This window comes from Leptopilina boulardi, unplaced genomic scaffold (genome assembly GCF_019393585.1).
Source record: "Leptopilina boulardi isolate dan_hultmark-lab unplaced genomic scaffold, ZJU_Lbou_2.1 LbouV2_221, whole genome shotgun sequence".
NCBI classification, from domain to species: domain Eukaryota; kingdom Metazoa; phylum Arthropoda; class Insecta; order Hymenoptera; family Figitidae; genus Leptopilina; species Leptopilina boulardi.
In genome coordinates this window covers 1,105,976-1,120,630 of record NW_026137776.1, presented here as the reverse complement: position 1 = coordinate 1,120,630, position 14,655 = coordinate 1,105,976, and the positions used below count along the sequence as shown (strand labels likewise).

The following is a 14,655-nucleotide window of genomic DNA, read 5'->3' as shown; positions in this document are numbered from 1 at the left end:
CTGATTCAATATAAAGAGATAAGTTTAAAAACCTTCCCTATATATTTATAATCTAAGTGAAATCGGGACTATCATTCTTTCATTGAATTACACCTAATGTCACTTTGAACATTGTGTATATACTTTACTCTTAGACATGGAGCTAGTTAACACGCGAGAGAGCTCGTATAAGTGGATATGTTTTTCAAGGTGTTTTACAGACTGATTCTTGCTTTTCCACAAGTGGAGGCCGAACATGGACGAGCCTCGCCGAATGAAGCTGGTGAACGACCGCGCGAGAAGCGGTATTCGCGGCATTCCATAGAATGATGATGATGATGGCCATGCTGATGACCGAGCTTTCCTTTATCACTAGTCTGTATAAGTAATCGACCCAGTAGTATCTTATTTACGGTTTCTGATTACCAAATTCTATTTTCATTTCAGAAAATCATTCACAGAAATAGAACACACTATTATAGCTATCACTTGGGGGGGGGGCACAGTTATATACTTTCGATTTTCAAATTATTTTTCCGAGAGATTAATATTTTAATTTTATTTTTCATGGACTATAGAATATTTTTTGCTGTCCCGGTGGTCAAAAAACTATGTTCGTTCCAAAAATGTTCTTAAAACATTTTATGCTAAAACATTATTTGAACATCCATGTTCTTAAAATTTTAATTTTAACGGATTTTTACGAAACTTGGTAAAAGGGCGTTTTCGATTAGTAAAATTATATAATAATAAAATGCTTGGTCTGTCCTTCTGTCCTAACTTGAAGTTGGCCTTTTCTGATTTCACGTATTTTTTTGAATAGTAATCTTATGACGTGTCAAATTTTGATAATGCTTTTTCTCATTTTTGCCAAAGTTGTATAATTGTGTTTCCAAATTTCGGAATAAGTTTCTTTAAAATTCCAAATTCGAAAATTCAATTCACGAAGCTGAAGTACACAACGTTTACCAACGAAATTTTTTTTAAAGTTGTATATTGATTCAAAAATTGTATACAAATACAAAAAAATTATGATGAGAAAAAAGATGCGCCAGGAAATTTCGTACAAGATAGTAATTTGAAAAAAATTTATTTTTAAAAATTAAATTTTAAGGTACCAAGGGCCAACGAATACCTATTAAATATTAATTATAAAAACACAGGCCTCGAATCAACTTAAAGACACAAAAAGTCGTTTTAGTCGATTTATATTCCAAAAAAAAGTGGATTTGTTTTTTATTTTAACAAAAATATTTTACAGATTTTTAAATAAAAAATTTTTTTTTTTAATAATAATCCTTTTCGAAGGGTTAAAGTTGAAATTTTTAGAAATAATTAAATTTCAAAAGATATTGTTAATTTTCAAACAATTATTAAATTTCACAGAACTAAAAATAATTTATCAAACAATTTTTGGAAAACATTTTTTAAATTTAATTGAATTTTCAAAGATTTAAAATTGAGATTTTTGAAATTAATTGAAACTTTAAGTGTTTTGTAATTAAAATTTTAGATGATTTCACTAAAAATTTATTAGGAAGAACGGATAAAGTACAATAATTTGAAAATCATTTTTAATTGAAAAATGGTTTCAGATAGTTGAATTTTCAAAGAATATTATTAAAATAGTTAAAAATAATTGAATTTCCATACAGTTATAATTAAAATTATTAAATTTCAAAAAAAAAATTTTTCGATGGAAAATTTTAGAAATAATTAAATTTTAGATGCTTTTAAATTCAAATTATTGAAAATTCAATTAATTTTGAATTCAAATTTTTGAGAATAATGAAATTTTATTTGACTTTAAATTTGGAAAATAATTAAATTTCAGTTCATTTTGAATTGAAAATTTCGGGTAATAATTGAATTTTAGTTTATTTTGAATTGAAATTTTTAAAAAATAATGCAATTTTATTGTGATATATTTTTTTAAAATTATAAACAATTGTTAAATTTAATAAAAATTTTAATTGAAAAATAATTTTGATATAATTGAATTTGTGATGTATTTCATTAAAATTATTAAAAATAATTAATTTAGTGAAGAATCATTTTAGTTCAAAATTTGTTAAATAATTGAATTGAAGAAGATCTGAAGAAGATATAAATTTTATATTAAAAAATGTATTTTATTTACATTTTTTTTTAAATGTAAAAAAAAAATGTCGCATTTTATTAAAATAAGTCGATAAAAGTCGTATTATTGAAAAAAGTCGGAAAAAGTCGTATAATCCGAGGCCTGTAAACATATAATTTTCATTATTATCATTTAATATGTAATAATATTCTAATAAATTAAATTATTATTGATAATATTAATCTTTAATTTCTTTATAACAAACAATTAAATACTCAATTTATCGCGCTTGCGCGCTTTTAATTATGCTAGTTTAATAAATAAATTAGTAGTTTTCTAATTAGTTATTTTTGACTTTAGAGAATATGAAAAAATTTTATTTGAAACGGTAAAAATTATTTCTGAAAATGGTAAATAACTCTCTTATCGTATATAATATAAAAAAAGAACAAGTAGATATAATTTATTTCTTATTCTACAGTAGATGATAAATTCTTGAAATAATTTCAATTAAAGTAACGCAGCTGAAGTACGCAACGTTTATATAAACGATTTTTAAAGAAATAATTTTTTAAAATGAAAAATTCTATAATTTTTTGCTTAAAAAATTTTTCTTGTAGTTTTCATTAATTAATAAATTATAAAAAAATATTTTTTAGGCAAAAAATTATAGAATTTTTCATTTTAAAAAATTATTTCTTTAAAAATCGTTTATATAAACGTTGCGTACTTCAGCTTCGTTTAAAGTAAAATTGTGTTCGTAAATTTCAAACACATACAAAAGAGAGTAAAGATGAGTAAATAATTAAAGAAATATTTGTTAAAATAGACTTTCCGCATTAGGAGAGGCGAATAAACAGGAAATCTCAAAAGGGCAAAATTGATATCAATCGGGCCCTGTAAAAATTCGATTAGTGTGTGGTGAAATTGAAAGCGTAAATACACTGGCAAAGTGACCGGCTGCAATTGACAGATGTTGAAGATCTTTCACCCTACCATATATAAAATACAAGTGGAGCAAAGAGAAAAGTTCTGTTACACATTTTGCTCCAACAGCGAACTAAATTACTTTAATGACGATTATTTAGCAATCGTATAAGAACCTACTTGGTCGCAGAGTATTTTCAACATTTCTTCTTCAAGAATAACTGATATAATTGGATATTCTAGATCTAAAATTCATTAAAACCACTTTTCATTCATTATTTTATTCATTCAAGATATAGAAAAAGGTTATCTTATTATACGATGAGATGCGCTCATACAGATTTCATTTTTAGCAACTACTCAAAACTATTTTCTCGTAGCTTTATCGCGGAAGTGAAGCTTCTCTATATGTCGCTTAGCGGCCATGCAAAAGATTCCATAAATATCCACGACGACGACGACGACGACGAATCGTGCTGGACATCCGCTGGACGTAAAAGCGGATAGTAAATTTCTCAATTTAAATATAATTAATGTAATAACGGTCAAACTATTCAAATAAGACGCTATAACGGAAAAATTATCGTTTATATACCAAGATAAGTGGAATAAAAAAAAATTTATAAATTCGAGTGTTTGGAATAAAAATTTTAAGAAATTCTTTCTTAGTGTATATGGGGCATTCTACGTAAAGCGGACAATTCCGATCTTTGTGTTTATCCATATTATTTTTAAATATTAAAATTTTTATTAAAAATTCATTAAATAAAGGAAAATAATGTAAATTTTATAGTAAATTTAATGTCATTTAACATAATGGTATTAATTTTAAAGATTAGATTAATTATATTATAATTACTATGGGGCCCAGCCCCCCTGCGCGCTTTGCGCGCCAACCGCCTATTTAAATTTACTAAAAATATTAAATATTATTTTGATTAAATTTACATTTAATAAAAAGTTTTTAAATTTGAACAGCAAAAATTTATTTATATTTTAATATGAACATAAACTATATTTTAACTTGTATCCGTAAACTAAATTTTCATCTATTCTGCAATTAAAAAATTAATTAGGAACAGAATAAGTTTTTGTTTTCAAAGATTAATTTTAACCAAATTCTTTTTAAAAAAATGTATTATTTCATTTTAAAGAATTTGTTTCTAAGATGTACCACGGATGACGTCCTTCTAACCTATGACCCTAATTTTGGAGTAATGTCAGATTTTTTCTATGACTTTGACCAAATTTTGAGGTTATGCCTCCACGCCTATGACCTTCAACGTAAATTTAAGGTTATGTTCTCCTTTGACCTTTAAAATTTTAAAGGGATTGTCATATCTTGACCTCTGATATTAATTTTGAGGTTATGTCGGTTTTTACTCCACCAAAATCTTTGGTTTTTGACATGTCCTTAAGTTTTGAGGTTATGTTCGTTTTATTCTATAATTCTGTCGTTTGACCTTGAGTATTGATGTTATGTTAATTTTTAACCTATGTTTTTGATAAAGATAGTACAATAACTGAAATTTTCGAGACAAATTCTGAACGGTACGCAAGTTTTAATGCTTCGCGAGTTGAACGGTAGGCGAGTACTGTGAGCTCCCGCGTAGCGTCGAAATTCTCGCCTAGCATTGATTCTTGAATCAGCGACGGCGGCGATATCTTTTTATAATATAGTAATGATAATTAATAATAATTAATCATTTAATTCTACGATTTTTTAAATCTAAAAACATAATACTTCCAAAATCTACAGGTAAATCTGAATAATGTTTTGATTCAATTTTTTTCAGGCGCACCGTGATAAGTAAATTTTGTTAAATTCTATCACTTGATGAATATAAAATTTATGTTCATTTAAACTTTTTGATTCATTTTTTTAACCATTGACACAATCCAGAAAAGTTGTAGAAAAAATGTTAAATAAAATGTTGAAAGTTAAGCTTTAATTTAAATCCAAGAAACTTAAAATACCTTAACGGATTCTTGAAATATATCACCAAGATAATGTACGACAATAATTTATCAAAAAACTATGTAATTACCATGAAAAAGTACCAAAATTACATAGTTTTTAGATTGTCGTACATTTTTTGTGATAACTCAAAAACCCGTTAAAATATTTTAAGTTTCTTAGACTTAAATTAAAACAGATTTTAATTTTATATGAATTTAAAATTGTTTCTACAACTTTTCTGGATTATATACCATGGAAAAAAAAATGAATCGAAAAGCCAAAAATTACAGAAATTTTATCCATATTTATCAAGTGATAGAATCAAACCAAATGGTCAAAAAGTATATTTATTAATTTATCACTTCCCTCGGAATTTCGTAAATTTTTTAACGAATTTAAAAGACTTTTAATTTAGACGAATTTTAATTCAACAAAATTTTCATTCAATAATAGAATTTTACGTAAATTTGAATTTTTAAATAACAGAAATTCCAATTCACTAAATTTTAATTGGTCCGAATTTTTAATTGATAGAAATTTTAAGACGCCGAATTTTCATTTGTCCAAAATTACAAATAACCAAACAAACAATCGACAAAAAGATTTCGACGCAATTTTTAAAATTGATCAATAATTTCTTGATGATTTCTAATTGCGACAAAATCTTTCTGTCGATTGTTTGTTCGGACATTTGTAATTTCGCACATATATGAAAATAGAGCGTCTTAAAAATTCTATCAATTAAAAATTCGTACAAATAAAAATTCAGAAAAATTAATATACGATGAATTGGAATTTCTGTCATTTAAAAATTCGAATCACATAAAATTCGATTAAATTAATTCGATTAATTAATTCTGTTAAATTAAAATTCTCTTGAATAAAATGTCCTGTAAATTAAATGACTATAAAATAAAAATTCTACCAAACAAAAATTCGGTACCTAAAATTTCGTTAAGTAAAAATTCGTATAAAAATAAGTTCTTTCAAATGCTAATACGAAAAATGAAAATTTATCAAAAAATTGATTCTAATAAAATTCTTTAAAATAAAAATTTTAGTTAATGATTTTTATGGGATAATCATGCGCCCCTTCCCTTCTAGTGTATAATTGTGAGGGAAAGAAAAAAATTCCTTATTCGATAGTATAAAAATTGATAAATCATTTATTTGTTCAGACACAATAGGAAAGTGTGAATAATGTGAGCTAAGATAAATATATACAAGATGAAGAATGTGAGAGGAATAAGAAGAGAATGCTATATAGTATATCATTTTTGCAATCTATGATTCAAGTCGATCCTTTTAAGTGCAGTCTAATTATTAGCGGTTGATTGGATAAGCACATACACACACAGACACGTCGCGTTATATGGTTATTGGCGCCATGCTTGTATATATTGGCGATAGAAGTGGGTGCTCTAGACAAACTGGTATGGGCTGTCTCAGACGTATTGGTATGTTGGCAATGGTCGCCTCAGCTATTTTGAATGGTCCGCGCACAAAGAGAGAAAGAGAGAGAGAGAGCAATAATCATGTGAGATACACACTTTAGATGAACATGCGGCAAATGGGTATCAAATTAATTCTCAACATACATTGTGTATACATTTCGTCTTCAATTGGACTAAAACAAAATTTACGTTGTACTTAATATCAATTTATGTATGTATAAATGTTTAGTTAAACCAACAAATTTGTATGCAATTAATTTTCTCGAATCGCATAAATATTAACTTACATTTAAGATCTGTCGGAATTTTTGTAGTATCGAATTAAGAATCATCGAATTTTTAATTAACCGACTTTTATAAAGTAGATTTTATAATGAGCCGTATTTATTCATATCGGAGAATTTTTATTTAACTAAACTTTTATATTTAAATAAAAATCCATAATGATTTGTATTGATCTCTTGATTAATAAACAAAGCTGAAAGTACGCAACGTTTATGATAAACGATTTTTAAAGAACTAATTTTTTAAAATGAAAAATTCTATAATTTTTTACCTAAAAAATATTTTTTTCTTTGTTGATAAATAAAAAATACAAAAAAAAATTTTTACGCAAAAAATTATAAAATTTTTCATTTTAAAAAATTATTTTTTTAAAAATCGTTTATCATAAACGTTGCGTACTTCAGCTTCGTGTTTAATAATATATTTTTATGTTTACATGGGTTTTAGAATTCGTAATAAAAATCTGCTTTGATTTTGTATTTAATTTCTTGATTATTATTTATTATTTCTAACTTTTGTTATTTGACCAAACTTTCACTTGTCCGAATTGTCATTTGATAGAACTGTTAAAACGTCGAATTTAGAATTTAATAGAACTTTCACATATCGGATCATATACATACCCGTACGAAACATTTCAGCGGGAGTTTTTAAAATTCATCTATGAAAAATTATCTTAAGACAAATATGATTGGTTGATTTTAAAATTTTCGCTAAAATATTTTGTTCGGGTGTGTATACGATCCGATATGTGAAAGTTTCTGCAAATGGAAATTCGACGTTTTAATACAGTTCTATCAAATGACAATTGGAAGAAGTGAAAGTTCGATCAAATGGAGTTTCGGTGAAATAGAAATTCTCTCACTTAAAAATTCAGCTAAGTAGAATTTCTGTTAAATGAAAATTCTGTTAAATAAAAATTGAATTCTTTTTTTAAAATGAAAAAATATAAATGTGTTTCGAATATACATGTATTTATTTTTCTATTTCTGATGAGACACTTCTACTGCTATCAGGAAATTGAAATTGGTGAAATGAGCAGTGTGACAGCTCTGTGGGCTTTAAATTGAAAATCAAATCCTGATGTTCAGATATATCGCATAATATATTATATTATGTATGTTATCTTCAATATAGATCAATCATCAATTCGAAAATCATCTTATTGAAAATGCTTTTCATTTTTCCAATAAGAAACGATTTTAAAATTTGAACATTTCGTTTAATACTTAAATAAATAAAATAAAATATGCTTCTGTTGGTAAAACAATTTGCTATTTAAAGTTTAATTTAACATAATTCTCAATTTACAGAATTTTAAAATGAATTTTTAAATCTATTTTAAAATGAACCGATTACAATATTTTTGCTTAATTATTAATTCATTAAAATTTATTTAAAGAAAAAATAAATAAAAAGAAAATTGGAAATTAAATTGAAAATATAAAATAAAAATTCGACTAAACGTAAATTTCGTCTTTATTAAACTCGATTTTTAAAAATTCGGTCAAAAGTAAAATCGGTTATATGTATATAATCAATAAATAGGACCGTATAAAATGGATAAATTGAATAAAAAAAAAATAATTTCCATAATTTTTAAAAATACACTTTAATCTTGTATATAGAAAGGAATTTATTCAAAACGTGATTTTTTTGGGTTGAGTGAACTGAGTTTCCTTTTTATTAAGAATGCACAACTGCAAGTTTACCCGAAAATGCCTCAGCGTGTCAGAAAAAGCGAAATATTGTGGTTGATATTGACGGTAACACAGTGAACTGCGCTCATATAATATGTGCAAAATTGCTGCTTCATCCACGCACTCTGAAAGAGCAATGGCTGCGACAAAAAGAAAGAAATCGACCTCTAGAGCTATGTGACTGAGTCACTATGAATATGTGTTGGGCTTATGTGTGGATACGTCTGTAAAGATAAATCTGTTGAGATTAAAAGAAAAGAAGAAAAAAAAAGAGAGAGAGAGAGAACTAAAACCCTCGAATACAGAACACAGCATGCATTTTTACACTCATGCAAGCCTCAAGATATACGAATGCGGATTCTCTTCAGACGGTTACAAAAACAAAATTGACGGAGACTCAAAATTATTTTTGATAAAAGCAAAAAAAAAAAAAAAAACAAATTCCCAATCGTGTGAACTTAACGATATTAAAAAAATTTCTATTACTTTTTTTTTTTAATTATTTTTAAATACTGAAAAATTTATAACAGAATATTTATGTAACCAAAAATTCACTTTCTATTTCATCGATTTTTTATGTGACAGAAATTATCATTTGGTTTGAATAAACATTTGGATGAGAATTTTAAAATTAACCAATAAAAAATTTCTGGGTAATTTCAAATTGATTGAGTTTAAAATTCGCGCCCAAAATTTTCGGAAATTATTTCAAATAAATAAAAATTCGGACAAATAAAATATCTTTAAAAAAAAAATAAATCGAACAAATAAAAATTCGGTTAATAGGAAAATTAAATGTATTGAAAGAATAAAAATTCGTTTAATTTGCTTTTCTGATAAATAAAAATTCGATCTTTTTCAATTTTCTTCTACTGATCACAAAACTGCTGTTTTTGTAAACAAAAAGGGGTTTTTATATTCTGAAAAAAAATTATTACAAGCAACATCAATTTTCTTCTACTTATCATAAAACTGCTTTTTGTTATGATCTGTCAAGTTAAAAAAAATAAATTTTGTAATATGAAAAATCGGAAATATGGAAATTCTGTTTAAAAAAATAATTCGAACAAATAAAAATTCGGCTAAAAGAAAATTCTATCATTTTATCAAATAAAAATTCGAACAAAATTAATTTTAGAGCTTATTCATGCGTCTTGTAATAACAATCTTTAAAAGGGTTTATAGAGAGCAAAAAAATTCTGTTTATAATAAAAAAAAAAAAAACTATTGGGATGTCCGCTAGGGGCGTGGCTTAGCATTTTATCCTACGTTCAGTAGTACCATTTTTCACCACTATGTCTGAAAGTTACTCTGATTGGTTTAAACTAGACAAAAATTGAAAAACATCCTACTTTCAAGGGTTAAAAATTTTTCCAACAGAGAACGCTTCACAGTAACGGACATCCCAATAGTAAGTTATATATGGACACAAGTGTCAAAAATAAGACAAAAACAGAATTTAAAAAAAAAACATGTTCCATAACAGAAGAAACATGTGTGATCTTTCGCACATTTTTATCCTAAAAGCTTTTGGTTTATTAAAATAATATATCAAGAAGAATGATATCATCAATTTACTCTTTAACGCTGTAGAAAATGACTTAATCCAATGGAATCATTACTTTCTAGGAGCGTTTTGTTGTTATTTTTGTGCTTCTTGTATATTGGTGTCATGAATTATGACGAGTTATTAAGAAGAAAAAAGAATTGTAAGAGATTATGAGATGCTATAGAGATAAGATTGTGTAGATTTCTGATATTGTGTACATAACTTTAACATTAATGGGATTTAAAATTTCCTCTCAGATTAAGAATATTCCGTTATTACGAAGAAGAATCATACATTATAGGTTGACAAAAATTTTACTTACTTTTAAGTTTTAAAAAAAAGTAAAAACTTGTAATTATCTAAACCCTCTTTATTGAAAATTAATATTTATTTTCATATATTATAAAGATCAATTAAAAAATACAAATATATTGAAAGTTGATTGATTTCGTAATAAAGAGGCAATAATCTTTTGCTGTTATTGATGACTCACGTTATGCCCTTTCTCATTGTAACGATTCATTGTTATCCCGCAGTTTATTGTACCGATAGTGCTTTATAAAACTACCATTTCCTCAATTGCGATTCAAAAACTATTATTTGTTATATACATATATGTATATTATATGTATAATTCAATACTATTACAGAAATGCGGATCATTGACTTTTATAAAAAAAAAGAAACTAAATAAATTTTATTTACTTTTAAATCTATGCAACAAGTGTTTAACTTATATTTATAAATATTTATCAATTCAAACAATTATTTCATATTTAAAAGAATTTCATAAATATTTAATGAGTTTCTTATCTTTTAGTGCTAATTTTTTTTTCAAGTAATATTAAAATTTAATTTTTTTTTCCTTGTTGCCATAATAAATTGGTTTACAATATCTGATAAAAAAATCCATATAAATGAAGAACAACAATAATTACAGACATATCAAAAATGAGTTTCAATATGAGTCGGTTACTATCAGTGTTTGTGCTTTTAGCATTATTTGGCAGTTCCTTAGGTAAAAAATTGTGTTTTTATTTTTTTTTTAAATTTAGTATTTAATTTTTGATTATAATTTATACAGGACTTTCTGGGGGCGTTAAGGCCAGTGAGGGACAATTTCCATATCAAGTATCTATTCAAACAGATGATGATTTTGGCAATTATTGTGGTGGTTCTATTTTGAATTCAAGATGGATTTTAACGGCTGCAACATGTATAATTTCGTAAGTATTTACTTTTTTTTTAAAAAAAATTAACGTATAAAATTTATTGAGTCTTTAAAATTTAAATTAATGAGACTATAGATAACAATTGAGGACCCCGATTCTATAAGGAGACCTACGCTTGAGGCACCCGCCTTGCGACCAGTCAGGTGGTCCAAAAATGGAAAAAAATAAAATTCAAATTTTTTAAAAACGCTATCCTGTAGGAAATGAAAATCCGCACCTTTTTTCCTTTGAGATTTTTTTATAAAACGAATATTAAAATTAATAGAGGCAAAAAAAGTAGACAGTTTTTTTACGATAATTTAATGGACTTTTAAAACATATAACTCGTCGTAATTTTGCCAAATATTGATGGATTTTTTTGGGTGCATTACTGCTGCAGTATAAGGAAAAATAGTTTTTCACTATTTTCCTTATAACTTCTTTATATTTTATAGAATTAATTCCAAACTTTTGAAAAAACTTCTTTAATATGTAAGAACAAACTTTGTCGCGAGAAGTTTTTCCAGAATGAAAATTCCCTCGATAACTTTTTCAGTAGAAGGTTGAAAAACACATATTTTCAAAATTAAAACTTTATTATTATTTAATTACGACTAGTTATGTTTTAAAAGTCCATTAAATAACAACTCTTTAGCTTTAAAACCCATTTTTCAAAATTATTGTACGATTTTTTAAAAAAAAGTTATGACATTTTGAAATTAACAGTTTCAGTTACGCCAATAGACGTTATACCCAACGATTCTTTAGACAGTTCTTGAGAAAAATATTTTCTAAAAAATCTTGTTTCTACCTTATTGGCTTGAAATTTGTTACTCGGGGGTTTTTGGAGTCGCTGATTGCGAATCTGAAGTCAAATCTTCAAAATTTAAAATGGCTAGAAAAAAGATTAAAAATTTAACTGATCTGGATGAAAATGTTTACTGGGGGGTTTTATCCGCTAAAGTCAGATTTAGCGACCCCCAAAACCCCCGAATAACAAATTTCAAGCACATTAGATGATTTTTTTGTAAAATTCGTCCGCCATATTGGATCCGCCATTTTTAATTTTTAAAATCCGATTTCAGATTCGTAATCAGCGACCCCGAAAACCCCCGAGTAACGAGTTTCAAGCAAATTAGATCATTTTTTGTAAAATTCGTCCGCCATATTGGATCCGCCATTTTTAATTTTTAAAATCCAACTTCAGATTCGTAATCAGCGACCCCAAAAACCCCCGAGTAACAAATTTCAAGCTAATAAGGTAGAAACAAGATTTTGTAGAAAATATTTTTCCCAAGAACTGTCTAAAGAATCGTTGGGTATAACGTCAATATTGGCGTAACTGAAACTGTTAATTTCAAAATTTCATAACTTTTTTTTAAAAAATCGTACAATAATTTTGAAAAATGGGTTTTAAAGCTAAAGAGTTGTACTATGCGACCTTTTCGTCGAAAATTGAAAAAAAATTTCTATCCCAAAAAAAATTATCTAAAATGGCCATTTTTTGACCTTTTAGGCTTCATTTACTAAAAATCCTGACGTGATGGAGCATTTTGATGGTCAGATTCGTTTTCAGCACATAAAAGAAAGAAGTTAAATTTTGCAATAATCGTAAAAAAATTTTCTAATTTTTTACCTCTATTAATTTTAATATTCGTTTTATAAAAAAAGCTCAAAGGAAAAAAAGATGCGGATTTTATTTTTTTCCATTTTTGGACCACCTGACTGGTCGCAAGGCGGCTGCCTCAAGCGTAGGTCTTCTTATAGAATCGGGTTCTTTAATTTAACTTGCAGGTATCAAATTGAAAAGCGGTTTTGATTTTGATATTGTAGATTTAAGATATTTTGATACACGGATTTTGTTATCAATTTGATACTTTAAAATTAATTGTGAATTAAAAATAAACAGTAATCGAACTGTATTTTAGACCAAATACAACTCTATTTTACATTATGGCTGGTACAACAGACTGGACAGATAAAAATGGTACAATCTACAATATTACTGAGGTTGTCATTCATCCAGACAATGCAAATAATCGAGCTATTGATTTAGCATTAATTAAAGTAAAACAGGAAATAATATATTCAGATACTATTAAAAATGTAGAACTTCCTTATAAAGACATGGTAAAACCTTATTTACCTTTAAAAATAAGTGCCTGGGGTGCGTCTAGTATGGTAAGTACTGTTTTCCACTTATTTTACAATAATTAAATTTTAATCGGTCAATTCATTATATTTCACCTAAAAAAAATAATAATAATAAGAATCTAAAATTCATTAGTTAGAATTTTCATTTTATAGAATTTCATTTAATATTTTTTAAAATAGTTTTAAATAGCATTTTAAAGTAATTTTTAAATTTAAAGGAAACAGTTGGACAGACTTCGATTCGTGATCTTCGTTTCTATTCAACGCGAATTGTATCTCAGGAAAGATGTCGTCAAAAATATCCATGGATAAAAGATTGGGAAATGTGTCTTATTAGTAGAAGAGGATATGGTATATGTTTTGTGAGTATATATTTTTAATTTCAATTAATTAAATTAAATACGATTATCATTAAAAAAATTCATCTACCATTTTTTTACATAATACATTCGAGAAAAATATTTTTCTCAATGTTGAATGAAGTAAAAAATATATTAAAATTTAAAAACTTTAATCACAATATTTATAAAAGCGCATTTTTCCACGTTTTGCTTTACAGAAAGATGTTGGTAGTCCTCTTGTATTTCAAGAAAAATACCAACTAGGAATAGCTACAAACCGAGTAACTTGTGGTTCAGGCGATGCTGATCAAGTAATTCGCATTTGGAATTATGTAGATTGGATCAAGAGTGTAATTAATAAATAATATTTTATTTAATCATTACACAAAATCTTGAATAAATTTATATAATACTATTAATAATATAGTATATATTTGTGCCAATATTGGATCGATACAAAAAAAAACTTTTAATATTTTTCACATTATGTATTAATAACGAAATATTTATTTTTTAAATATTTTTATAAGAAATGTATATTACATTACGAAATTTTGTATGAAATAAAATTACTAATCTCATTATAGAGTGATTCGAATTCATTTTTAATGAATTGAAAAATAAATAATGGTTTAAATGTTTCCAAGTTAACATATTCCAAGAAAAGTAATAAATATTATAGTATTTACAAAACATCCCGTGAGTTGCGTTTTATAATGCAGTATATAACTTTCTCAAATATTTCAATTTTCCTTGCGTGCACTTTTTGAGAGGAATATGTTTCTCTGATATAATTGTCTTTGTTTATATATATTCCAATTTTTATTGTAGAAATATTGTTAATTTTTCAATAAAATTTCTTTCAAAAAATATTTTATAGAATGATTAGAAAAAGACAAAAAAAGAAGAAAGCATTTTCAATCGAAGCACAACCAAAGCTTGAGTCCATGAGATATTGTTAAATACTTGGAGTACGCATATACGTACTTCGAAAGGAATGCATGATATATACGAA

The 14,655-nt window shown here is 26.0% G+C and overlaps 2 protein-coding genes across 19 annotated transcripts in view; one reads left to right on the top strand and one right to left on the bottom strand.

Moving 5' to 3' along the window:
- LOC127279649 (LIM domain and actin-binding protein 1) overlaps positions 1-14,655 on the bottom strand; it is a 109,136-nt gene that overhangs the window by 74,865 nt on the left and 19,616 nt on the right. The window lies entirely within an intron of this gene.
- On the top strand, positions 10,801-14,224 carry LOC127279656 (chymotrypsin-2-like). The gene is made up of 5 exons (XM_051302166.1): positions 10,801-10,952; positions 11,019-11,160; positions 13,074-13,326; positions 13,518-13,661; positions 13,859-14,224. The coding sequence occupies exons 1-5, from the start codon at positions 10,886-10,888 to the stop codon at positions 14,003-14,005; spliced, it is 753 nt and encodes a 250-aa protein (XP_051158123.1). The 5' UTR covers positions 10,801-10,885; the 3' UTR covers positions 14,006-14,224.